The sequence below is a fragment of the Hylobates moloch genome, unplaced genomic scaffold (genome assembly GCF_009828535.3).
Source record: "Hylobates moloch isolate HMO894 unplaced genomic scaffold, HMol_V3 SCAFFOLD_110, whole genome shotgun sequence".
Lineage (NCBI taxonomy): Eukaryota > Metazoa > Chordata > Mammalia > Primates > Hylobatidae > Hylobates > Hylobates moloch.
In genome coordinates, this window is record NW_026652385.1 from 66,274 (window position 1) to 93,415 (window position 27,142).

The 27,142-nt window shown below is 42.3% G+C and overlaps 2 protein-coding genes and 1 non-coding gene across 3 annotated transcripts in view; 2 read left to right on the forward strand and 1 right to left on the reverse strand.

Moving 5' to 3' along the window:
* LOC116463983 (A disintegrin and metalloproteinase with thrombospondin motifs 9-like) overlaps positions 1-3,611 on the forward strand; it is a 46,643-nt gene extending 43,032 nt beyond the window's left edge. The window contains exon 11 of the mRNA XM_032147271.2: positions 3,261-3,611. Within this exon, the coding sequence (XP_032003162.2) occupies positions 3,261-3,350 (90 nt within the window). The 3' untranslated portion in view covers positions 3,351-3,611. The remainder of the gene's footprint in view (positions 1-3,260) is intronic.
* A 10,313-nt stretch (positions 3,612-13,924) lies between these two features.
* LOC116463984 (U6 spliceosomal RNA) lies at positions 13,925-14,027 on the reverse strand. The gene has a single exon (XR_004246832.1). It is a non-coding gene; the product is annotated as a U6 spliceosomal RNA (small nuclear RNA).
* Positions 14,028-25,268: 11,241 nt separating this feature from the next.
* Positions 25,269-26,630, forward strand: LOC116463982 (putative UPF0607 protein ENSP00000382826). Its single transcript, XM_032147269.2, has one exon. The coding sequence runs from the start codon at positions 25,269-25,271 to the stop codon at positions 26,628-26,630; it is 1,362 nt and encodes a 453-aa protein (XP_032003160.2).
* The last annotated feature ends 512 nt before the right edge of the window (positions 26,631-27,142 follow it).

Genomic DNA, 27,142 nt, shown 5'->3' on the forward strand with positions numbered 1-27,142 from the left:
GACTTTTGACCTAGTTCTGAGAATATAACCCCAAAAAATCCTAAAATGTAGGTACAAATATGTTCATCATAGTGTTATTTCCAGAAGTGGAAAATATGAAATATTGTGCAGGCGCAGAGGGTAGGGGGGTGGAATTATGTGACATGGTAATTATACAAAATGGAATATGAGGCCATAATTAAACAAGGACTTTTTCATAGCATGGGAAAGCATAAGGGGAACTGATTAGCAGGGCATTCTTAACTGCACTTCCAAAAGAAGAATTCAGCTTCAGCCTTTCATTCATTCATGCATTCATTTAACATGTATATTTCATATCATTATGAGCCACACACTGTGGTAGGTTCTGGATATTCCCAGGTTTTAACAAGATATTGGTCTTCTCATAATGGAACTGACATTCCAGTAGGAAGACAGATGTTAAAGAAAGAATTACCCAATTACAGGGTGCTTTGCAGCAGATAACCAGGTCAGGAAGGTTTCTCAGAATAAATGGGCTTTGAACTGAGTTCTAAAGAATTTACCAGGCCAAAGTTGACGTGGTACAGTATGCACAAAGAGGGAGAGGGAGGAGAACTCCAATCAGAGAGAATGGCACATGCAAAGGCCTTGTAATGTAGGGGACATATCAGAAGAACAACCAAAAGAAATGCATGTGTTGAGTACAGCGTGGTACCAGATGAATCTGCAGAGGCAAAGACAGACTCTATGGAGCGGAGGTCTTTAGACTTGGAGTTGGCGTACTTTGTCTACAAAGTGCCAGATAGTAAAGATTTTAGTCTTGAAGGGCCAAGAGGCAAAATCAATGATACATTTGTATGTCGAGAGAGAAAACAAATTTGCACAAAATTTTTTTATTGGTCAAATTCAAAATACAATCATAATAAGTGAGTATAGCTTTTTCTAATACAGATCACCTGAGGAGATGAATGGGCTATTGGGGGAGGAAAATATTTAGCTTAATTAGTGTTCTCTATTATCAAAATAGATGGTAAATGTTTATCTGTTAATGCTGACCTGAAATGAGATATTATGTATTTCAATCTTTCTAAATGCCTTTCTACATGCATTGATATTGCCAAACACTGATATCTATCCATAACCATATAATGTTAATTAAGCATATTCATGGCTTGGCAGGCACGTATAGAATTCTATTAGAGTTTTCTCTTGATAGTTGCCTTTTAGCATGTCACTACATTGCATATGAATCACTTGCAATTGAAAATGAGATAGAAGCTCCTCAATTGCTAGTTAAATGGATTTTGACATATAAAGATTTCCTTTGCATTTATATCAAAGTCTGAAAAACGGTGCTGGAACTGCAGTTTAAGCTCAGAAACTACATACACTTTAAATTTGTGTGTAATAGAGAAGTCATTTCCTGTTTTAACTTTTGACAGCATGGGAAGTGTTTAAAACAATCTAACCTTACTTGTGATGCAAACAGTGTTATCAATGAAATTACTTTATAACATTATAAGTTTTGCCTATAAGAACAGTTTTGCCTTGTAATTTTAGGTACAATCCATTAAGAAACATGATCAACTCTGAAGCAAAAGCTAATATTCAGAGCCATTAAGTGTTGAATTACAGTGATTGAGAGCAGTTGTAGTTCAAAAAATTTTAATCTTGACCCTGAGCTCAAAAATCAAAATAAAACTTTACCCCACTGCTAAGCCATCAAATTGCTGTGTAGTAGGACAAGTCAAGGTATTGAGCTTTCAGTTCTGACAAAAAATTCACAAAATAGAGGATGGGTAAGTCCGTGGTAGAAAATAAAGTCCACTATTGACACTACTAGTTCTATAGCACTTGATAGGTCAAATATTTTCCACAAAGTACCCACAAATGAATAATACGGTGAATAACCATAGGCTTTAAACATCTAACAGTTTCACAAGCTTTGTAAATTTGTCCAATTAAAGCTTTTTATGCTCCACACATATTTGTACTACCATCAGTTGTCAACACATCTTAGCAGATTCCACTTCATTTGTTCTGTAGTTCTTTCCCAACCTTTTTGAAATATTCTCACCTCTACTTGTTCCATAAACTATTCCATTATTCCACAAATTATTCCACTATTCCACTAGTTCCACTAGACTCTTCAAAGAGTCTAATTCTTTAGTCACTTCAGACTGGGCATTTTCTCCTCAAAGAAATGATAACACCTGAATAACATCAGTAATATGTGTGGACCCATCAAGAGCCAGTGAAAACCACTCAAAATAATCTGCTTTGTTTTTTTAGTTGACTATTAATGTGGTTCCCAATGTTATTAGCTTTTCAAGCAATAGTCCTTGCCAAAAGGGTAGTTAAGTTTATTTTCTCTGGACACATTTCTTCAGATGTTGCTGTTAAACAGGATTTAATGAACTCACCATTGGTAAATTGTTTTCCTTGCTTGGCTAACAAATGAGCAACTTGGAAACTTACTCATTTTCATGTTTTTTATTTTTTGTGGAGGGATTATGCTATGGTGAGATATTCCATTTTAAATTTTCTAAATTTTTGACCATTGTTTTTCTGTGAGTTGGGAATATTGTGATGAGTATTTGGTTTGATGATGGTATATATTGTATTCTTTTAGCACAGCTATAGTGTCATTTCATAATAATCACAATGCTTTGTCATCTAAATTTGATAACAAAATAATCCATATGCCATTGTATCTTAAAAGTGCAACATTCAAAGTCTACCTTTCTCTTCTTTTCTTGATTTGTCATAATGGTATACACTGCTAATAAGCACATAAGTTGTAATGATCCAGCAATACACACATCACTCAAAACACTCTCAAATTAAAACAGTGTCACTGTGATTTGTTGTGCACCAAGAAGCAGTATGAAGCTGAGACTCAATTCTTTTTTTGCAGCATGAAAGCAGCTATAGACATCAGGTAAATTAATGAATGTGGCTATATTCCAATAAAACTTTATTAATAGACACTGAAATTTGAAATTCATATGATTTTATGTGTTAAGAAATATTATTTTTGGTTTACTTTTTCTCAATTATTTAAAAACATAAAAATCATCCTTAGCTTGCAAGCCGTACAGAAACAGGTGGTGGGCTGGATTTGGCTCACAGGCTGAAGTTTGCCAGCCCCTGCTTTAGACCATGGTGAGTATGTTGGGCTTCACGTCAGTTCAGAAGGCCTGCTTACTGTCTGTATAAGAACGTTTTCCCAAAAAGCCAGTGCAGGCCCTAAAAGCATTAACCAAGCAGGTAGGCTAACATGATGCATCTCCTTGCAGGATGGTACCCGAGTCATAGGGAAATGCGGTGGTTACTGTGGGAAATGCACTCCATCCTCTGGTACTGGCCTGGAGGTGCGAGTTTTATAGCTAAGGTAAGTAGTCCTATGTCTGTCTGTCTGTCTGTCTTTTATTTTTTTCTGTAGCCTATATGAGCAAATGTGGGAGGATCAGGCAGCATTACAGTTAAGCATCTTGAAGCTGACCCAATACTGCTCTACCTTTTTTATCTCCTGCTCCTCTGTCCTCACGTGACTGAAGCCATCAGTTCTCTGCCATTAGACATGGGTTCCCCTCTACAGAGCTGGCCTATTTATTTATTTGCTTTTAGATTTTAGATTCAGGAGGTACATGTGCAAGTTTGTTACACTGATAAAGTGTGTTGAGATGTAGGCTTCGTTTGAACCCATCACCCAGATAGTGAAAGTAGTATCCAATAAATAGTTCTCCCTTCCCTTCCTCCTCCCTTTTGGAGTCACCAGTGTCCATTATTTCAATCTTTATGTCCATGTGTACCCAATGTTCCACTCTCACTTATAAGCAAGAGCATATGGTATTTGATTTTTTGTTTCTGTGTTAATTCACTTAGGAAAATGGCCTCCAGCTGCATCCATATTGCTGCAAAGGACATGGTTTTATTATTTTTTATGGCTGCATAGTATTTCATCATGTATACAGACCACATTTTTAAAATCCAGTCCACCATTAATGGGCACCTAGGTTGATTCCACGTTTGCTATTGTGAATAGTGCTGCAATAAACATGTGAGTGCAGGTGTCTCTTTGGTTGAATGATTTATTTTCTTTTTGATATATACCCAGTAATGGATTGCTGGGTCAAATGGTAGTTCTATTTTTAGTTCTTTAAGAAATCTCCAAACTGCTTTTCACAGAGGTTGAAATAATTTACAGTCCCACCAACAGTGTATTCCATTTTTCTCTGCAATCTCACCAATATCTGTTATCCTTTTACTTTTTAAGAATAGCCATTCTGATTGGCATGAGATGTTATCGCAGTGTGGTTTTGACTTGCATTTCTGTGATGATTAGTGATGTTCAGCATTTTTTGTTATATTTGTTGGCTGTTTGTGTGTCTTCTTTTGAGAAGTGTCTGTCCATGTCCTTTGCCCACTTTTTAATAAGGTTGTTTGTTTTTTTCTTGTTGATTTACTTAAGTTCCTTATAGATTCTGGATATTATTCCTTTATCAAATGTATAGGTTAAAAATGTTTTCTCGGCCGGGCGCGGTGGCTCACGCTTGTAATCCCAGTACTTTGGGAGGCCGAGGCGGGCAGATCACGAGGTCAAGAGATCGAGACCACGGTGAAACCCCGTCTCTACTAAAAATACAAAAAATTAGCCGGGCGTGGTGGCGGGCGCCTGTAGTCCCAGCTACTCGGAGAGGCTGAGGCAGGAGAATGGCGTGAACCCGGGAGGCGGAGCTTGCAGTGAGCCGAGATTGCACCACTGCACTCCAGCCTGGGCGACAGAGTGAGACTCCGTCTCAAAAAAAATTAAAAATAAAAATAAAATGTTTTCTCCTATTCTGTAGGTTGTCCGTTTATTCTGTTGATAGTTTCTTTTGATGTACAGAAGCTCTTTAATTTAGTTAGATCTCCATTATCAATTTTTGTTTTGTTGCATTTGCTTTTGAGGACTTAGTCATAATTTGTTTGCCTAGGCCAATGTTCAGAAGAGTATTTCCTGGGTTTTCTTCTAGAATTTTTATGGTTTGAAGTCTTACATTTAAGTCTTTAATGTATCCTGAGTTATTTTTTGTGTATGGTAAGAGATAAGAGTTCCATTTCATTCTTCTGTGTATAGTTAGCCAGTTTTTCCAGCACCGTTTATTATAGGGTATGCTTTCCCCATTGTTTATTTTTGTTGACTATGTTGAAGTCCAGTTGGTTATAGACGCATAGCTTTATTTCTGGGTTCCTTATTCTGTTCCATTAATTTATGTGTCTATTTTAGTACCAGTACCATGCTGTTTTGGTTACCTTTAGTTTACTGCCTTAGAGTAGAGTTTGAAGTCTGGTAATATGATACCTCTGGCTTCGTTCTTTTTGCTTAGGATTGCTTTCACTTTTAGACTCTGCTTTGGTTCCATATCAATTTTAGAATAGTTCTTCTAACACTGTAAAGAATAACATTGGTAATTTGATAGGAATTTTGTTGAATCTGTGTATTTCTTTGGGCAGTATGGACATTTTAATGCTATTGATTCTTCCAATAGATGAGCATGGAACATTTTTCTATTTGTGTCATCTATGATTTCCTTAAGCAATGTTTATAATTCTCCTTGTAGAGCTCTTTTACCTGCTTGGTTAGATGTATTCCTAGGTATTTTATTCTTTTTGTGGTGATTGTAAATTGGATTGCATTCTTGATTTGGTTCTCAGCTTGAATGTTATTTGTGTGTAGAAATGCTTCTGATTTTTGTACATTTATTTTGCACCCTGAAAATTTACTGAAGTCATTTTTCAGGTCTAGGAATCTTTTGGTGGAATACGTAGGGTTTTCTCTGTATAGAATCATATTGTCAGTGAAGGAAGATAATTTGACTTCCTTTTTTCCTGTTTTGATGTATTTTCTTTCTTTCTCTTGCCTGATTGCTCTGGCTAAGATTTCCAATACTGTGTTGAATAGGACTGGTGAGAGTACACGTCCTTGCCTTGTTCCAATTCTTAGGGGGAATGCTTCGAACTTTTGCCTATTAAGTATGATATTGGCTGTGGGTTTGTTAGAGATGGCTTTTATTATTCTGAGATATGTTCTTTTGATGTCTTATGCCTTGTACGTTTTTATCATGAAGGGATGTTGGATTTTATCAAATGCTTTTTCTGCATCTATTGATATGGTCATATTGTTTTTGTTTTTAATTGTTTGTGTGGTGAATCACATTTATTGATTTGCATACGTTGAATGACCCTTGCCTCCCAAGAATAAAGTCCACTTGATCATGGTAGGTTATCTTTTTGGTATGTTGCTGGATTCAGTTTGCTAGTATTTTGTTGAGGATTTTCATGTCAGTGTTCATCAGGGAGATTAGTCTGTAGTTGTCTTTTTTTGTTGTGTCTTTACCAGGTATTGGTATCAGGATGATAGAGGTTTCATAGAACGAGTTAGGAAGGAATATCTCTTCTTCGATTTTTTAGAAATTGTTTCAATAGGATTGGTACCAGCTGTTTGCAGAGCTTATTTAAAATGCTGCTTATTGGGCCTCATCTCTAGGGGTCCTGCTTCATTAGGTCTCTGGTGGATTCAGGGACCTGTAATTTTAATACAGAGAATTCTAATGCAAGGGAATCACAGCTCATCCTTTGAGCAATACTTCCCAAGAATGTAATAGTAAAACCACAATGGCATTTGTTGAGCAATATTTCATTGAATCCTCACAACAAAACTGTTTAGAGGAGCTGCTGTTTTACATATGAGGAAGCTGAGGCCCGCAACAATTAAGTAACTTGCTTAAGATCATGATGAGGCTGGGCGTGGTGGCTCATGCCTGTAATTCCAGCACTTTGTGAAGCTGTGGCAGGCAGATCACTTGAGGTCAGGAGTTCGAGACCAGTCTGGCCAACATGGCGAAACCCCATCTCTACTATAAATTCAAAATTTAGCTGAGTGTGTTGGCACATACCTGTGGTCCTAGCTACTTGGGAGCCTGAGGCAGGAGAATCGCTTTAATCTGGGAGGCAGAGGTTGCAGTCAGCCAAGACCACGCCACTGCACTCCAGCCTGGGTGACAGAGTAAGACTCTGTCTCAAAAAAAAAAAAAAAATTAAAAGGTAATGATAAATTCCCTTGGCAGAACTCAGAGTGTCCTACACTAAAGCCAGTGCTCTTAATCACTCCGCTGTGCCACACCCCTGTTACTCATAGTGTGGTCCAAGAATCAGCATGATCAGCTTTACCTAGGAACTTATTAGAAATGCACAATGTCAGGCCTCACCCTATACCTGTGAAATCAGAATCTGCATTTTAACAAAGTCCACAGGAGTCATGCATATTAAAGTTCGGCAATCCCTGACCTATGTACGTTATGCCAGAAAGTGATTCTTCTGCTGAGTAAAAGACGGAACTGGTCACTCTTTTCATCATCCCAGTGTCTTCAGCTACAAGGGATGAGCTCAACCAATTCATGTGACCCTCCTGCATCTTCCCTCAAGCTTCCAGTAGCCCATTACTGTGTAAGGCTCTTGAAGATCCTGATACAAGAGTGCCTATTTGCCATTTAGGATTACTTCTGTTATAAGGAGCTATGGAAATGAAGGAAATTTATCATCTTAAGTAACTGAGATATCCAAGAAGTATGCTAGCTTCAGGCATGGCTAGATCCAGAAGTTCAGTCATCAGTACTCTTTCTTTCTTCATCAATCAGCAATAATTGCCTCTTAAATGACTTCATTCTCAGGCAGATCATTGCCCCCCACACCATGGTCCTGGGAAGCTCTAGGATTACATCATTCTTCCAACTTATGATTCAAGTGAACACTCATCCCCTAGCATGCATTCTGCAAAATAACTCTGTTTAGCTCTGGTTAGGTTAAATGGTCACTTTTGAACAAATCACAACATCCAAGGATCTGAGATCATGTACCCACCTAGAGTCAGGTGATTGACAGCTTCAGCTGGAAGAGGGATGGTTCTCAAAGGACAAGAAGGCATTTTGTTATCAGAAAGGGGGAGATGGGATGGAGGCATGCAAAAATCAGCAGGTATCCACTAGAGATCACCATTGTATATGTACTGTATATATTTTGTATCTATGAAGATAAATTTTATATAGCACATATATGCAATATTTACATATATAAACATATTTATAGAAAAAAGACTAGAAGGAAATACCAAAATACCAATATATGAAGAGCGGTTATCTCAGGTGCAGGGATTTCATGCTAATGGGTTTTTAAATTTTATTCTATATTACTTCCCTGAAACTTCTGTGTTTCTTACAGCAAACAAACACTATTTTTAAAATCTAGGGCCAGCGTGGTGGTTCATGCCTATAATCCCAGCACTTTGGGAGGCTGAGGCAGGAGGATTACTTGAGTCCAGGATTTTGAGACCAGCCTGGGCAACATAGTGAGACTTCCATTTCTGCAAAAAAAAGAAAAAAATTTTTTTAATTAGCTGGGCATGGTGGTGTGCACCTGTAGACCCAGCTACTTGGGAGGCTGAGATGGGAGGATTGCTTGCCCAGGAGATCAAGGCTGCAGTGAGCCATGATCATGCCACTGCACTCCAGCCTTGGTGACAGTGAGACTGTGACTCAGAAAAAATAAAAATAAAATCTAGAGAAAATAATGTTAATTTTAAATTCTACATGTAAAAATGTATCAGTTGCCTATTCTTAGCTTATGGCATTTGAGGCAGAAGGTTTATATTTTCTGGTTTGTTTGTTTCAGGTGCTTTGAAGAGGAAGCTATTATGGGATGGATGAAGGATAGTAATGCAATACCTCCACCTTAATTTGGGTGCGTGTGTGTGTGTGTGTGTTTATGTGTGACTTGTATGCTTGTGTGTGTGTAAATGTGTGTACATAAACATATATACATATATACACATACATATATGCACATATATGTGTGTATGTATATATGTGGACTATCCTAATGATGTAAAGTTTAATATTTATGTTTGAAATTATTTATTGTGATGTAATATTTTTGTACGTAAAATGATTCTATTATGACTGCCTTTGCATGTGGTAATATGACAAAGTGATCCTTCATTATCACGGTACACTATTGTTTACTTTTCATCTGTAAATGTTTTATTGTGACTTTTTTAAAATGAATTTTTTTAAAACAATCTAGCCATCATCAAGGTGCTATAAGAGTTGTATAAAAGGTATTTTTGGCATTTCTAGGCAAGTATCAGCCAATAAGTATGTTAGTGATGTCACAGATTGTACCAACTATTAACTATGTTAAATATGTATTCAGTTTCATGTGATCTCTGGGAAAAAATATGCTGCCTTGGTGCTAATATTATATGTATTTAAATGATCATCTGACTCAGAAATATAAACACTTTTAATGAAAGGGAGGAACAGAAGGACAATTTCCAGTGCACAGAATCACTTGGATGCAATAAGACCAGCTCTTTACCCTTATTTTTGGATATGCCCGTTTTGGAAGAGACTTGGACTTTATCCTTATTGTTGTTAGTGTTGTTAATATTCATTGCTTCAGCCCACGGTGCCTTGGTCTCTCTACAATCAAATGGAGGATCCCCCAAGCAGCTTCATTACAGAGTGATATTGGGAAAGTGAGATCTTCTCACCATTTTGCCAAGATACTCTAAAATGACATCCAAGTTTACCAGTAGAAAGACAGAGGATGCACAGAATGGGCGTGACCTTCAGCTCACGAGCACACCTGGAGAAGTTCAGAACCAGGTTCTGAATCATCACGATTGCCTTTTGCATGAAAACATTGGCTGCTGATGTGACTTCTCTTCAGGCCATGAGCCTAACACCCTGCAAGTTTTCATGGCCGCTGCAGTAATGGACGTTTGTGTGAAGAAATGAACTGTGGAGTACAAAATGCTTTGAGTCTTTCCAATCGCTCATTAATTCACTTTTTTGTTACTTCTTTCCAAAATGGAAGTGCTGAAGCCATGGTCTTTCTGCCCTTCCAAACTATGAAGGGAAGCCTTGCCAGTGGCCCATGGGAGACACTTGGTTTGAGAAACCCTGCCCACTTCCAAAGACCAAAGAGATTAGGAAAAGCCTGGCAGTATTCTCCAACTCCAAGCAAGCTCTAGAGTGCTCCAGGAAAAGTTATATTCAGTATATGAATAAGTGTTATTCTCCATTATTAATGTGTTCTGAAACTATATTATGAATAAATACATCACCACACCCAAACCATTTGTGTTTCACATAGTTTCTGGACTCTTGATTCAAGTTGGAGTAAAAATGTCTCTAGTTTCCAGATGGAGAAGAAGTGAAGATTTTATTTATTTCATTTACTACAATTGCTATTCTAGAGACAGATAGGGATAGGGCTTGTCCATAAGATCTGTCTTTTCATCATGCAAGTCAATTAAAGTGGTTCTTCTGGAAACTGAGAACTTACCCCTCTTGGGAAACAAATGAGCAAACAAAACAAAATATTTAGGTGGGCTTTGGGTGCTTCATTGTTCATTTTGTGTGTAGTTCCTACCCTGTATGGTGTCCAGGGAAAAAAGAGAGCTTTTTAAACATGTCTACTAGAAGCAAATGATCATCGAACAGCCACCATATGCCAGGCCTTTTACTTTTGTTTCACCTCATCCTCACAACCACAAAATACACCAGGTAATAGACTAACCTTCATTTGGTGGTAAGGAGACAGAGCCTTAGAGTTACAAATAGGCTCAAGTTCACACACAGTGACTAAGTAGTCGTCTCCCAAAGAAATCTGGCTCTGATTGGGTCACATGACCACTTCTGGACCAATCACAATATCAAGGGGCCTGGGATCCTGTACCATTCTAGAGTCAGGTGATCAACAGCTTCAAGTGAGAAAGAGATGGTTCCCAGAAGAGAAAAGGCGAGATGGGATGGAGACATGAAAAAAGCAGGCATGCACTCAAATTCCCATTGTGTGTGTGTGTGTGTGTGTGTGTGAACACATGCTTGTGCCTGTGTACAATCTCCAAATCCCAGAGCTTACGCCAAAATCCCACCCCTTGCCATCACTCAGCATCATTTGAGGCCTCAGTTCTCTTCCTTTCTCTGGTGTTTACTAACTGTATGATCTTGAGCCTTAGTTTTTTCATGTGTAAAATGAGGCTATTGATTGTCCTCCCACTTACCTTCCAGGATAAAGTGTTTTCTCATATCCCTTTAAGCCCTGCAGCAGTGCTAGCAAAACAGCTGCCCTCAATATGTGCATCAGCAAGCTTAAACTGACAGCATTGAAGGCATGGGCTCCCTAATCAGTCAGGAATTGTGTTCAGCAGCTAATTAGAGATCTGACTGCAATGGCTTACATATTTAAAAGTGTATTTCAGGTCGGGCACGGTGGCTCACGCTTGTAATCCCAGCACTTTGGGAGGCCAAGGTGTGTGGATCACGAGGTCAGGAGATGGAGACCATCCTGGCTAACACGGTGAAACCCCGTCTCTACTAAAAATACAAAAAAATTAGCCGGGCGTGGTGGCGGGTGCCTGTAGTCCCAGCTACTCGGGGGGCTGAGGCAGGAGAATGGCGTAAACCCGGGAGGCAGAGCTTGCAGTGAGCTGACATTGCACCACTGCACTCCAGCCTGGGTGACAGAGCGAGACTCCATCTCAAAAAAAAAAAAAAAAAGTGTATTTCATTGTTATGTAAAAGTATATTTCATTGTTATGTGGGAGGTAGGCAATCCAGAACTAGCATGGCAGTTCCACGACTTCATCAGGGACAGAGTTCATTTCTCTTTCTCCTCTCTTCATTCTTCCGTATTTCAGTATGGCTGCTAGAGCTCCAGCAATCACTCCCAAATTTCCAGGTGACAGGAAAAAAAAAAAAAAAATAGGAGTAGGGGAAAGGGTAGAAAGTGGCATATTTTCAGTTCTGTATTGTTCTTTTAAAGAGGTTTTTCAGAAACCTTACCTAACAAATTTTACTTATATCTCCTTAGCCAGAATTTAGTCATGTGGCTGTAGGAGTAGTGGAGAAATGGGGTTGTTTCACACAGTGCGTTGCCACAGAAAATAAAATGAGGCATCTGTTCCTAGGAAAGAAAGCAAAATGAATTTGAAAGAGGCAATTACAAGTCTCTGCAATAGATCAAATACAGAGATTGAAGAGAGAAAGTATTGGAAGCATTTATAGAGTAAGTAAGAGACAAATGAGACCTGGAGTGGTGATCATTGTAATGGTAGGGAAAAAAACTACCATAGAGAGATACAGGTGGTAAAATTAATAGGAGCTGACAACTGATAGATTTGGGATGGGCTGTGGGAGTGAAGGAAACTGTAACTGAGTTCAAAGATGAGACTTTATTTTCGTCGTAAACACAACCAGGGTGACAAAATGATGAATGGGTGGGTGGATAAATAGACAGATGTACAATCTGTGAGAGTCCGGTAACCATTTATATTTGTGTAGCACAAATCAAATATTGTCTTTGCATTTTATTTATTTAACCAAGTAATACTCATTGCATATCTACTAATTTTTAGGCACTCATCTCAGGCCCGGGTGCAGCAGTTTCAGTTAAGGTCATGGCTAAGAGACAGCATGAGTTTGCTCGGGCTGCCTTAGCAGAATACCACATACAGGGTGGTATCAACAACAGAAATTTATTCTCTCACAATTCTGGAGGCTAGAAGTCCAAGATCAAGGTGCTGTCAGGGTTGGTTTCTGGGGAGTCCTTTCTTTCTGGCTTATAAACAGGCCTCTTTTCCCTGTGTCCTCACATTGCCTCTGCTTTGTGTGTATGTGCAGAGAAAAAGAGATGGAGATTTCTGCTGTCTCTTCCTCCTCTTAACAAGGTCACCATTTCTATCGGATTAGAGCCCTGCCCTTCTGACCTCGCTTAACCTTCATGACCTTCTTACAGGCATCTCCAAATACAGTCACATTAGGGTTAGGGCTTCAATATAGGAATTTGGGGGTAAGGACTGGGGACAAAATTCAGTCCATAACAGAGGCTGTAACAAAGAGATTCCAAAATAAGGTAGACTTTTATTTCTCTTACTTGCTCTCCAGAGGTAGCGGGCACTCTGGGACTGGTAGGTGACTCTGCTCCATAACATCAGAGGACAAAGATCCTTCTGTTTTGTATCTTGGCCATTCTCAAAGCCATTGTCCTCATATGGTTCCTCCTCGCAAGGTCTGCATCCAGCCTGCAGGAAGGGAGCAATTGTTTGAAGGCAAGAAAGGAAAGGTAAAGCATAATTTTTATTTACAACATATTGGAAATATTTTATTGGCATAGCCACACCTAGCTGCAAGTGAGGTTGGGAAATGTACTTTCCACCTGGCAACCACATGCCCAGCTCATACTAAGTGGAGGTGGTGGTCTGTTACTATAAGGAAGAAGGAGAGAATTGTTACTGAGGAAATTAGTTGCTTCTGCCACAAATAGTGAACAAAAGCTACAAAAATCTCTTTCCCATTGGAGCTTACATTTTGGCAGTGACAGAAGAGAGAGAAAACAAGCAAATCAACAGCTAAACCACCCTGCAATTACTTTCCAGTAATAAATCTGACCATATTGTCCATGATGGTCGGTCATCTACCATCATAGCCTGGGATGGCATTCCCTGAGCACCAAGAACTTTCATACCCCAGCGTGTGCAAAGATGCCATGGTTCCCTTTGCCTTGGCATGTTGATTTTTCTTTATGCTCTGATTGGTACAGAAGTGAAAAATAGCAAGCAAAACCTAGTGTGTCAGAAGGTGAGAAGTATCAGAGAGAGAGATAAAATAGGGAAAAGGAATTGGGAATGCCAGATGTCATGGGGTGAGCATGTTGCTGTTTTAAATAGGGTGGTCAGACATTTCTTCTTTACAGACTTCATAGCTGTGAGCAAAGCCGTGGGTTCCCATGAAAGCCTGCCACTAACCTCAGTGAGTATGGGAAACCACCTATCACCAACAGATGGCGGGAGAGGTCTTGCTCTATTATGCCTGGACCATTGTACTGATACTCTGCTTATTTTATTTTATTTTAATTTTTTAATATGGACCACTTCACGAATTCGTGTGTCATCCTTGCACAGGGGCCACACTAATCTTCCGTGTACAACTCTAGTTTTAGTATATGTGCTGCCCAAGCAAGTGCTCTGCTCATCTTAGAGGTGATTTTGCAAAGCGGCTTATGATCCTTAGAAGTCCTAAGCCCTAAAAAGATGATACTGCTCCCCTCGAATATGTACCTCAAAATGAAGAATAACTCCGAGATGCATCTCAGAATGCAGTGGCTCAGGCTTATAATCCCAGGTAGGAGGACTGCTTGTGGCCAGGAGTTTGAGACCAGCCTGGGCAAGATAGAAAGACCATCTCTACAAATAAGTTAAAAAATATTAGCCAGGTGTGGTGGCACGTGCCTGTAGTCCTAGCTACTTGGGAGGCTAAACTGGGAGGATTGCCTGAGCTGAGGATTTAGTGGCTATAGTGAGCCATGATTGTGCCACTGCACTCCGGCCTGGATCACATAACGAAGCCCCATCTTTTAAACAAGAACTCCAGACCAGGAAGTTAGTCTTTTTCCATGAATATTACTTTTTCTTTTAAATATCAAATACTGATTTTTCCAAAAAAGTTTTGAAGGCAATTTTTGCTGTAGCTCTAGGGGCATGTTTGTCTGCCAGGTAGGCAATCAACCGGTTTTACAACATTATTCACCCCAGTGATTTCCAGTAGGAACAAAAGGAACAAATATTCAAAGTGCTAATAAGAAGGGCATCCAAGGCCGGGCGCGGTGGCTCACGCTTGTAATCCCAGCACTTTGGGAGGCCGAGGCGGGCGGATCACGAGGTCAGGAGATCGAGACCACGGTGAAACCCCGTCTCTACTAAAAAAATACAAAAAAATTAGCCGGGCATGGTGGCAGATGCCTGTAGTCCCAGCTCCTCGGAGAGGCTGAGGCAGGAGAATGGCGTGAACCCGGGAGGCGGAGCTTGCGGTGAGCCGAGATCGCACCACTGCACTCCAGCCTGGGCAACAGAGCAAGACTCCATCTCAAAAAAAAAAAGAAGGGCATCCAATTACAATGGGAAAGAAAAAGTGACTTTGCACAGAAATGTACATCGTCATATGTGACTTGCATCCTGCCACTTTGTTTGGACTTAGGATCAAATGCCTTATAGGCCACTGATGTGAGATGTCACAGCGTGGTCAAGGATGGCATTAGGTGTAAAAAAGAATTGATATTCAGCTTATTACATTTACAAGTTCAGAAGCCTAGTTGTTCCTTAAACTTTTGATTCAAACTTACAAATTCTATCATTTTATTTATGTACTAGCCTAGTTTTCTTCAATTACTTTAAAAAAAACCTTTCGACTAATGTTTGTCTCATTTGTGACTTAATTAAAAGGCTTGAAATATTTTATATCACATTTGTACATTTAACAGATTATATTTCTGTCTTAGTCCTTCAGTTATCTCACTCAGCAAACCTTTCTGAATACTTAAATGATTTAGGCCGGGCGCGTTGGCTCACACTTGTAATCCAAGCACTTTGGGAGGCTGAGGCGGGCAGATCACCTGAGGTTAGGAGTTGGAGACCAGCCTGGCCAACATGGTGAAAGTCTGTCTCTACTAAAAATACAAAAATTAGCTGGGCGTGGTGGTGGGCACCTGTAATCCCAGCTACTTGGGAGGCTGAGGCAGGAGAATTGCTTGAACCATATGTGTGTGTGTGTGTGTGTGTGTGTGTGTATAAACACACACATATATAGAATATGAATATTATGTAAATCAATGGATTACAGTTCTTTAAACTATTCCAAAATAGAAAATTAATGTAGTATAGTTTTGACTTAAAATCACAAATCTAAATCAAGTACTCAATGACACGTTTTAAACTGGCATTATAAGCTGCCACCCTAAAAGTTCAAATTTTTAACATCATGGCAATATAAACTACTAAGTTCTAACATATTCTTCTTAATGTTTCTGATGTCTTTGAAGATTTTTATGTCTCAGATCTCACTCTTGGCATGAATAAAAGTTCTGTGCTTATACACCTATTGTAGAGCCAGAGGTTACCTTGGGCACAGGTCTGGGGTGGAAGACAACCAGGGAAATTCTTTTTACTCCAACTAAGGAAACTATGAGATCATCCCATGTAAATTTGAGGGAAGCCTTCTATATTGGTTTCCTATGTTGTTGCAGCAGATTACTTCAAATCTATGTGTCTTTAAACAACACATATTTATTATCTTACAGTTTTGGAGCGCAGATATTTAAAATGGATCAGCAGGGCTGCGTTCCCTCTGGAGGTTCTAGGTGGAGAGTCTGTTTTCTTGCCCTTCCCAGCTTCTAAAGTCTGCCTGCATTCTTTGACTAATAACCCCTTCCTCTATCTGCAAAGCCAGGAGTATAGTATCTTCAAATTTCCCTCTGTCTCTGACTTCTGTTTCCATCATCATGTCACCTTTTTCTGGCTTTTACTCATTTGTCTTTCTCTTGTAAGGACCCTTGTGATTCCACTGGGCCTGCCGGGTACCCCAGGATCATCTTCCCATCTCAAGGTCATGAACTTAATCACATCTGCATAGTCTCTTTTGCCATGTAGGGTAATATAAAGGCACGTACACAGGTTTTGGAGATGAGGACATGGATATCCTTGGGAGGCCGTTATTCTGTCTACTCCCCCTTCTGCAAACACGTAAGGACCAGATGCTGGTCTGTCCAAATCCCCAGCAAGCCACACTGGACTTTACGTCAATGACCCTTAACTACAAGCGAGGGATGTTCCCATAGCCCACGTTCCTGGATTCATATTCCATGTATTGCCTACTTTTTCTGTCTACATTCAAAAGTCTGCAGCCATTTTATTGCTTGATTGATTTTGTATGTGGCTGTTGTATATAAATCTCTTTCTGCTTTGATCCAAAGACTTTTGAACTTTAGGACATAGAATTCTTATAGTGCTAGGTAATGGTCCACTGAATTCTGGATGTCTCTCATGACTTTGTCAAGGCTCATAAGACCTCTCTTACGACAGACTTTTAGTACATGAGCCATTATTGGGTATAGAAGCTTCCATGGGCATACTTGGTAGCAGTGCTGTCTTCATCTTTCTTAGTGAGCCAGGATATTTCTTCAGTGCTTATTGCTCAGCTTCACAATTCCACAGAATGGATGCACCTCTGAGAGCCTTCTGAGCCCCAGCATGACCAGGGCAAAAGCAGGAGACTTAGTGGGATCCCAGGTGGATCCTGGACATAGCCCAGCCTTAATCAGTCTCTCTAGGGGTGGGACCTGAGAATCCACGTTTTTCACAGGCTCTCCAAGAGACCTTTATGCACACTAGAGAGACTCACCTTTACAGTGTCCTTGCCACACAGCAGTGGAGTCTCTAGACAGTGGCAATGTCCCTCATCCCATTGCTTTTGCACTACAATTTTTTGCATGCTGGACGTGTGGTCAAGACCTACAGGCTCTAGAACAGGACACAGTGGCTTATTTGGGTCCCCCTCCTCCCTAGTTGTATGACTTTGGACAAGATCCCTACACTCCCTGGACTCACCTTCCTCATCAGTGAGATGGAACATATTGGCACCGGCACCCGCATCGTATGGTTGCTGTGAAGGTCATTGTGTTGATTAAAACATTCAGAACACTGGTTGGTATATAATAAGTACTCAATATCTCTTAGCTATTTGAAGTTTATGTAATACATAAACGCTACATATTATCTGTGTTTTAGTTTGGGAAAGGTTATTATGGAGAAGGTGTTGGCCCAACTTTCATCTCAACTCCATGACCAAGCGTTGAGAAAACTGGATTTTCCTGTTTATATCCTTCTCAGATTCCATTTGCTTGCACAATACTTCAGTTCTTTCTGTTTCCTTTCCCTAAATGCAGATGCATGTTGTTCAACAGAAGATATCAAGACTAAAAGGGGCCTAAAAGGGCATATGGATAGATCAGCAACAACAGAAATAATAACTATACCATAAGAAGAATATTAACTACATTTATTGACCATGGCTTGGTCTGTTCAGGCTACTATAATAAGATAGGGTGGCTTATAAACAATAGGAATTGGCCAGGTGCTGTGGCTCACGCCTGTAACCCCAGCACTTTGAGAGGCCGAGATGGGTGGATCACAAGGTCAGGAGTTCAAGACCAGCCTGACCAACATGGTGAAACCCCGTCTCTACTAAAAATACAGAAATCATCCGGGCGTGGTGGCGGGCACCTGTAATCCCAGCTACTCAGGAGGCTGAGGCAGGAGAATCACTTGAACCCGGGAGGCAGAGGTTGCAGTGGGCCGAGATCACGCTGCTGCACTCCAGCCTGGGCTCCGTCTCCAAAAAAAAAAGAAAAACATAAAGTAGAAATTTATTTCTCACAGCTCTGGAGGCTGGAAAGTCCAAGATCAATGTGTCAGCACAGTCAATGTCAGGTGAGGGTCTGCTTTCTCATAGACAGCTGTCTTCTCATTCTAACCTCACATGGCAGGAATGAGAGGTCTCTTTCAAGCATCATTCAAAAGGTCATTAATCCCATTCGTGAGGGCTCTACCCCTATGACTTAATCACCTTCCAAAAACCCCATCTTCTAATCTCATCACCTCAGGGAGTAAGTATTTCAACATACAAATACTGGGGGGACATGAACATTTAGACCATAGAAGAACACTTACTATGTGTAATGGATAATTTTACGTGTCAACTTGAATAGGCCATAGTATCCAGTTTTGGGTCAAACACCAGTCTAGATGTTGCTGTGAAGGCATTTTTTAGATGTGATTAACATTTGAATCGGTACTCTTTGAGGAAAGCATATTACCCTCCATCATGTCGGTGGGCCTCGTCCTGTCAATTGAAGGTCTTAAGAGAAAAAGATGGATGTCCCCAAAGAAAGAAGGAGTTCTGTCTTCAGACTGCTATTAGACTCTAGCTGCAATGCCAGTTCTTCACTGGGGTGCCAGCCTGCTCATCTGCCATGCAGATTTTGGACTTCTCAGCGCCCACAGTCACATGAGCCAATTCTTTAAAGTCTCGCTTTCTCTCTCTCTCTCTCCATCGATATAATAGATAGACAGATAGAGATATAGATACATTAGATAGAAGATAGATGATGATAGATAGATGATAGATAGATAGATAGATAGATAGATAGATAGATAGATAGATGATAGATATAGATAGAGAGAGAGATGAACCTAGAGATAGATCTATCTCCATTTATATCTATTCTGTCAGTTCTGTTTCTCTGGAGGAACCCTAACCTAGACCAATGCAGTATGTGACAGGCCAGAACTGATCCTCTGCACAACTCTGGAGGGCACCATTCACCCTGAGCTGAAACATGCCAGGAGCTTTGTAAATGGTTTGCACGTGGCCTCTCGTGGAACCCTCATGATAGCTCTTTGAGGGAGCTGCTATTTTTATTCCCATTTTAAAGATGAGGGAATCAAAGGGTAAGAGAGTCAGCTCTCAAACCCAGGGTCTTAACAGCTCAGTGTAGGTGTGATTCAAAGCAGCTGTGTCCAGGACATTAAAGTAGTTAAAGCGCAGTGCCAAGACTACAGCCAACACCTCCTCATTCTTGCCACACTGCCTTTTCACACTAGCAAGCTTCCTCACAGAAAGAAGAGAAAATTTATAACCTTGCTTCACAAGAGCAAGCAGAGAAAGAAAGAAAATTAGTCCCGACTGGAACATTTCCGGTGAGTGCTCAACTATATTTCGTGTTAGCTGCCACTGGTTAAGAGCCATAGGCCCCTGAGAACTCGAGATAAAGCAATTTTCCAGTTAGTGACTTCGACTTGCCTCCTATTCTCTTGCTTTTTGTATCTCAGCTTTCAATATGACTTCAAGGCATGTAGAAATGCCTGCCTGGGTGTCCTACTGGGCTTTCTGCAGAAGCTTTTTTTTTTTTTTAATTATTATACTTTAAGTTCTAGGGTACATGTGCACAACGTGCAGGTTTGTTACATATGTATACATGTGCCATGTTGGTGTGCTGCACCCATTAACTTATCATTTACATTAGGTATTTCTCCTAATGCTATCCCTCCCCCATCCCCCTGCCCCACGACAGGCCCCGGTGTGTGATGTTCCCCACCCTGTGTCCATGTGGTCTCATTGTTCAATTCCCGCCTATGAGTGAGAACATGTGGTGTTTGGTTTTTTATCCTTGTGATAGTTTGCTGAGAATGATGCAGGAGCTTTTCAACAAGGAAAGGTCAGGCAAGAAGTGCTGGGCTTATTTGCATCCCCTCGATCTTGAGACTGAAATGAAAACTCTTTGTCCAAGAGCCTAGCCCTTCTCTCAGTGGTTGTCTGAGGCAGAGAGACCTGCAGCTTTTAAGAAGCCCTAAGTTGTCTTTCTGAAGTGAGGTTTGTTTTCTCTCTCCCCACCAGGTATTAGTCCATTTAGGAAATAGTGTTAAAAGCAATTGCCTGACCAGTTCAGGCTAACCCAGGGGTTGCCAAATCCATGCTTCTTACACAATTTACAAAATATTTTCTTTGTAGTTGTCCTTGAAGCCCAAGAGGAACTAATGGCTTTAACTACCAGCCTACATGTTTCAAAGTGATTTCCACATCAGGAAGCCATTGTCGGCTTCCCCAAACACTTAATTGGTATAGGATGTGAGCAATTCTGAAAGGCCACGCTTCTTGTTCCAGCCCCAATTCGTCGCTCAGATAAGAGCTGGTTTTCAGCAACGATTTCCATTTCTGCCTCCTTGTGTGTGCTAAATCATTTATGGCTCCACTTTTCTATGCAATAAAAGACTTCTTTGGTCATGAAAAAGCATTATAATTACCCCTGGCACCCAAGAAATGGAGTTGGCTTTGCGGTCACAAAGACCAAAGTGCTCTGTGTTGGCATAAAACCCACGAGGAACGGCATCAAAAACACCTTTGCAAGTGCATGGTGGTAAAGAGCACAGCCTCTAAAATCTAGACAAGTTAACTTACTTCTCTCTAGACCTCAGTTTCCTCGTTTGTCAGTTGGGGTTATAATGGTACTTCCCTTACAGGGTAATTCAGGGATTAAGTGAAATATGCACAAAGTTCATAGAACAGTAACTGACACATAATATATTATATAAAGCAAGTATTTATCATCCTCTTCCTCTCTTCCTCCCTCTGGCATCACCATCATCATTCTCATTGGCAGCATCTTTGAGTAAGAACTCTTTTTAGAAATTATGTAAAACTCAGAAGTTATAAGGAAGAAAAGTTAAAAGTTTAACCATATAAAAATAAAATATATGTATATGAAAAAATTAAGAAATCCATAAACAAAGTCCAAAGATAAATTCTAAACTGGGAGAAAAATGTTCTCCACACATTTGCCAGATTAAGGCATTATTTCCATTTACAAAGATAAACAACTTGCTTTTAAAAAAAGTGTTTGCTGAAGAAAAATAACAGTCAAAATAAGAAAGAAAGAGAAAGAATGAGAATAAAAGGAAAAAGAAAGAAATATGGTGAAAAGACACAGGCCGTTTTAGAAAATTTAAAGGAAATGACAAGCAAATGAATTACACCCAATTTATTTCATAATCAATGAAATATACATTAAAAGATCAATGAGAATTTTTTTCATCTATTGAATGATGAAAAAATTGGTAGTAGCCGGTATTTGCAAAAGTGTTCTCCACCTCTGGGGCCACGTGTGGTGGCTCATACCTGTAATCACTTTGGGAGGCCAAGACAATCATATCACTTGAGGTCAGGAGTTCAAGACCAGCCTGGCCAATGTGGCGAAACCCTGTCTCTACTAAAAATACAAAAATTAGCCTGGTGTGATGGTGCGTGCCTGTAATCCCAGCTTCTCGGGAGGCTGACACAGAAGAGTGACTCGAATCTGGGAGGCGAAGGTTGCGGTGAGCCAAGATAGCTCCACTGCATTCCAGCCTGGGTGATAGAGCAAGACTCCATCTCAAAAAAAAAAAAAAAAAAAGTGTTCTCCACCTCTGCAATGGGCAATTTGTTAATTCTAAAAATCATAAATTTTTAAGTGTAACTTAAAAATAATTTCCTTAAAATATAACAGGACTAATAGAAGTGCATTGTAGCATTCTTTTCAATAGCAAAGTCTTAGAAATAACCTAATGCCCCTTAATAGTAGATTAGTTAAATTAGCTACCTATATAATGGTATATTCGTTATCTATTGCTGAATAGCAAATCACCCTGAAACTTAGCAGCTTACAACACACATTTACTATCTCATGGTATCTGTGGATCAGGAATCCAGGTATGGTTTAGAGACCCTGAAAGGTCACAGACTACGTAGACTACAATCAGACGGTGGCCAGCACTGTAGTCATTTCTAGGCTGACTGGAGAGGGATCTGCTTCTAAGCTCACCCCATGGTCATTGGCAGAATTTGGGGCTGTTGGCCAGGAAGCTGCCCTCAGTCCCTTGGATCTCTACATAGGGCAGTTCATGGCATGGCAACTTGCTTCCTCAGAGTAAGCAAGTGGAAAGAGCCTGAAAGAAAATGACAGCAAGATGGAAGTCACAGCCTTTTATAACCTAATCTCAGAGGTGACTGTATTAGCCTGTTCTCACACTGCTAATAAAGACATACCTGAGACTGGGTAATTTATAAATGAAAGAGGTTTAATTGACTCACACAGTTCCATATAGATAGGGAGGCCTCATAATCATGGCAGAAGGTGAATGAGGAGCGAAGTCACGTCTTACATGGTGGCAAGCAAGAGGGTTTGTGCAGGGGAACTCCCATTTATAAACCATCAAATCTTATGTGGCTTATTCACTACCACAAGAACAATATGGAAGACACCACCCCCATGATTCAGTTATCTCCACCTGCCTTCATCCTTGACATGTAGGGATTATTACAATTCAAGGTGAGATTTGGGTAGCGACACAGCCAAACCATAACAGTGACATTCCACCCCTTTTGCTATATTCTATTCATTAGAAGCAAATCATTAGGAAATTCAAACATCATGAGTTTTCACTCCTAACTTATTCAATATTCATCTTTAAAAAATAAGGACATTCTTCTCCTTAACCACAATGCCATTATGACATGTGACATAATTAAAATAATTCCTAAGGCCTTGTTTCCATCCTAAAATGTTTCCAGTTGTCCCAAAATGTCTCTTACAGATGGTGTATTGGAACCACGAGCCAATTAAGATCCACATGTTACATACATTTGATCGTTATATCTCTTAACTCCCTTCTTCTTTTTTTTTTTTTTTGAGACAGAGTCTTGCTGTCGCCCAGGCTGGAGTGCAGTGGCGCCATCTTGGCTCACTGCAGGCTCCGCCCCCTGGGGTTCATGCCATTCTCCCGCCTCAGCCTCCTGAGTAGCTGGGACTACAGGCGCCCGCCACCTCGCCCGGCTAACTTTTTGTATTTTTAGTAGAGACGGGGTTTCACCGTGTTAGCCAGGATGGTTTCAATCTCCTTGCCTCGTGATCCGCCCGTCTCGGCCTCCCAAAGTGCTGGGATTACAGGCGTGAGCCACCGCGCCTGGCCCTCTTAACTCTGTTCTAATCTTAAGCACCTCCTTTGTTTTCATGCTATGAATTTGGTGAAAAGGAGGCCAGTGATCCCATCTTCTGGATTTATCAGTGTACTGTCTCATGATGGACTTTTAACTTGTTCTGCTAACTCCTGTGTTTCTTATAAACTAGATGCTAGATCTAAAGCCTTAATTACATTCAGCAAGACTATTTCTTTTTTTTTTTGTCTTTTAATAATATATTTGAATATAGATGGTTTCAATTCTCCAATAAAAAGATGTAGACTGGCCGAATGGTTTTTCATACCTGTTTCCCTAGTCCAGACACCCAAGAGTATGTCCTTCTCTTGGGCATAAGAAAATCTAGAGTTATATTTAGGGTATCATAAAGTGTGGTGAAGAGTGGACCGAGCTGGCATGCTCACAATGACCAAATTACGTTGGTCATATTTTAATCCAATACATTGATCCACTATTAACTTGTAAATAATGTACTTGCTTTCTAGACACATTCTAGGAAGACCAGAAAAACTGACTTCTATCTATATGGTATAATCCACTGGCGAATTTCTTTTAGGATAGACCAAAGCTGATCTAGAACATAATCTTTACATACTTGGACGAGACGAGAGAGAACCCACCAGACGAGAAAGAACATCTGGGCTGAAAGGCTCCATTAGAAGAGCAATGTGGAATGGTGCTGGGCTGGCAACTGGTAGTTCCTGCCCTACATCTTTGCAGAGGACTGGAGCCCAGAGTGGGCCACGGTCAACTTATATGTTGAAGTGAAGACCTCCTTCTAGGTGTGCATGTGCTTATTACAGACATGCCACCATGCTAAGTACCCCCGGACTACAGGAAAAAATAAGAATACATGCTGTATCCACGATCAGGAGGCACACAGGCCAGAGCACCAGCTGTGGAATCGCACAACCTGTGTTCAAAGCCTGGCTGGACCATGACCACCTGGATGATCTAAGGAACGGTCTCAGGCAAATTTGTAAAAAGAAGTGGAGACTCTGCCTGCCAGGAAGGGATGTGGTAAGGGGCAGCATCCAGTCAGGTCAGGACACCCCGTCCTCTCCTTGGAAGCCTGCGCAGCGAGCCTGGTGGCCCTCAAGGCCACGGAGGCCATGGAGAAGGCGGGCCTGGCTCCAGGCGGCACAGAGGCACTGGAGAGGCCCCAGGGGAGCCTGGCGGGATCTGGCTGGTCCTGCGCTCTGCTTCCAGGTTCTGGCCTTGTAACCCGGGGGACAGGGCTGGCCAAGACAGGGCCACTGGGTGTCAGCCAGTGCCTGGGCCAGATGCCAGGCGGGAAGGGCTCTGGCAGATCAGCCCCGCACCCTCCACAGCGCCACAGGGGGGGCCATCCAGGGCCACACACCTGCCCCCAGGAGCGGGACGTCCCTGAGGCTAGAGAGTCCAGCTGGACCAATGGAGGGGCCTCGCCTTTTGCCCTTTGACTCCTCTTGTAGGCACCCTTGCTAGGCTCCTGCTCATTCGTCCACACCCTGGCTCTGTCACCAGCCCCATGGTGATGTCATAATCTCCCAGGTGCCCAGTGCACACCCGGCCACAGAGATGTGGGTGACTTAGGAGTATCCTCTCCGCTTCTGACCCTTAGTTTTGTCTGTGCACAACTCACTGAAAATGGGCAACTCACTAAGCGTATTTTGTTCCTGGTTCCGCCGCAGGTCCTGGCTACACCATCGGCAACATTCTCAAATAAGCGTATGTTGTTACTGCTTCAGAAGCAGGTCCCTGCAACTCCAGTGTCAACGTTCTGGTCTAAGAGTAAGTTGTTCCTGCTCCCGCCGCAGCTCCCAGCCACGCCATCACCAACGTTCTCTTCTAAGCATATTTCGTTCCTGGTTCCACCGCATGTCCTGGCTATGCCGTCGGCAACATCCTCGTATAAGCGTATGTTGTTTCTGCTTCAGCCGCAGGTCCCTGCAACTCCAGTGTCAACGTTTTGGTCTAAGAGTAAGGTGTTCCGGCTTCCCCAGCAGGTCCCAGCCACGGCATCAGCAACCTGCTCGTCTTGTCCGTGAGGCCCTCCCAGCTGGCCAGGCTCACCCTGTGGCTCCTGCACCTGTGCCTGCTGCACCTGTGCCTGCTGCACCTGTGCCTGCCCCGGGACCCTTGGGCTGTTACCGATTCCTCTTCAACCCTCGGAAACATGTTGGGCCTTCTTTTCCAGCCAGGTGGGACCACGCCCCTGTGAGGCTGTGTCCTCTCCCTCAGAACACGGGCACCCCACTGAGGGTCCTGCCTTCTGTGGTCTGGAGCCCCCACTCAAGGAAGAAACCCGTGCTGTCTGCTCACAACTCCATGATGTTTGGACACGTCAGCCCCGTGAGGATCCCTCGTCTCAGAGGCAAATTTAACCTCCGACTTCCTTCATTAGATGAGCAGGTGATCCCAGCCAGGCTCCCGAAGATGGAGGTGAGGACAGAAGAGCCCAAAGAAGCAACGCAGGTGAAAGACCAGGTAGAGACCCAGGGGCAGGAAGACAATAAAAGGGGCCCCTGTAGCAATGGGGAAGCAGCCTCCACCTCCAGGCCCCTGGAGACTCAGGGAAACCTCACTTCCTCCTGGTATAATCCCAGGCCCTTGGAGGGAAGTGTCCGTCTGAAGAGCTTGACAGAAAACAACCAGACTGACAAGGCCCAGGTGCATGCAGTGAGTTTCCACTCCAAGGGCCATGGAGTCGCCAGTTCACACAGCCCTGCTGGAGGCATCCTTCCCTTTGGGAAGCCTGACCCAGTTCCAACAGTGCTCCCTGCACCAGTTCCGGGCTGCGCCCTGTGGCCAGAGAAGGCGGCCTTGAAGGTACTGGGTAAAGACCACCTGCCCAGCTCTCCAGGCTTGCTGATGGTGGGGGAGGACATGCACCGCAGGGATCCTGCAGCTCTTGCATCAAGTAGCTCTTCTCCCCCCAGAGCTGTCGGCCATGGGTCCCGCAAAAGAAAGCTGTCAGGGCCACCGCTGCAGCTGCAACCGACCCCTCCCCTGACACTGAGGTGGGATAGAGACGAGGGGCCCCCACCGGCTAAGCTTCCCTGTCTATCTCCTGAGGCACTGTTGGTGGGTCAGGCTTTCCAAAGAGAAGGATGCCTCCAGCAGGGCAACATGCGTAAGAACATGAGGGTGTTAAGTAGAACATCAAAATCCAGGAGACAAAAACAGCTGCTTAGGAGAAAGAAGACACGGCAGGGCAGGCGTGAGCCATCACGCCTGTAATCCAGCACTTTGGGAGGCCCAGGCGGGTGGATCAGGAGGTCAAGAGATCGAGACCTGAGGAGCATCTCTGCCTGGTCCCTGCACCATCTGGGAAGTGAGGAGGGCCTCTGCCTGGCCACCGCCCCATCTGGGAGGTGAGGAGCACCTCTGCCGGCACTCCCCACCACCCTCCACCCCACCGCCTGGGAAGTGAGGAGCGCCTCTGCCCAGCCGCCTCACAATCTGGGAAGTGAAGAGCACCCCTGCCCAGCCACGGCACCATCTGGGAAGTAAGGAGGCCCCAGCCCAGCAGCCGCGCATCTGGGAGGTCAGGAGCGCCTCTGTCGGGCAGGCCTACCGTCTGGGAAGTGAGGAGCGCCTCTGCCTGGCCACCCCACCATCTGGGAAGCGAGGAATGCCTCTGCCCTGCCCACGTACCATCTGGGAAGTGAGGAACACCTCTGCCCGGCAATGTCGCCATCTGGGAATTGAGGAGTGCCTCTACCCAATCCCACCGTCTGGGAAGTGAGGAG

Coding starts and splice junctions, on each gene's coding strand:
- LOC116463982 (XM_032147269.2), top strand. CDS start 25,269: ATGTCCTGGCTATGCCGTCGGCAACATCCTCGTATAAGCGTATGTTGT.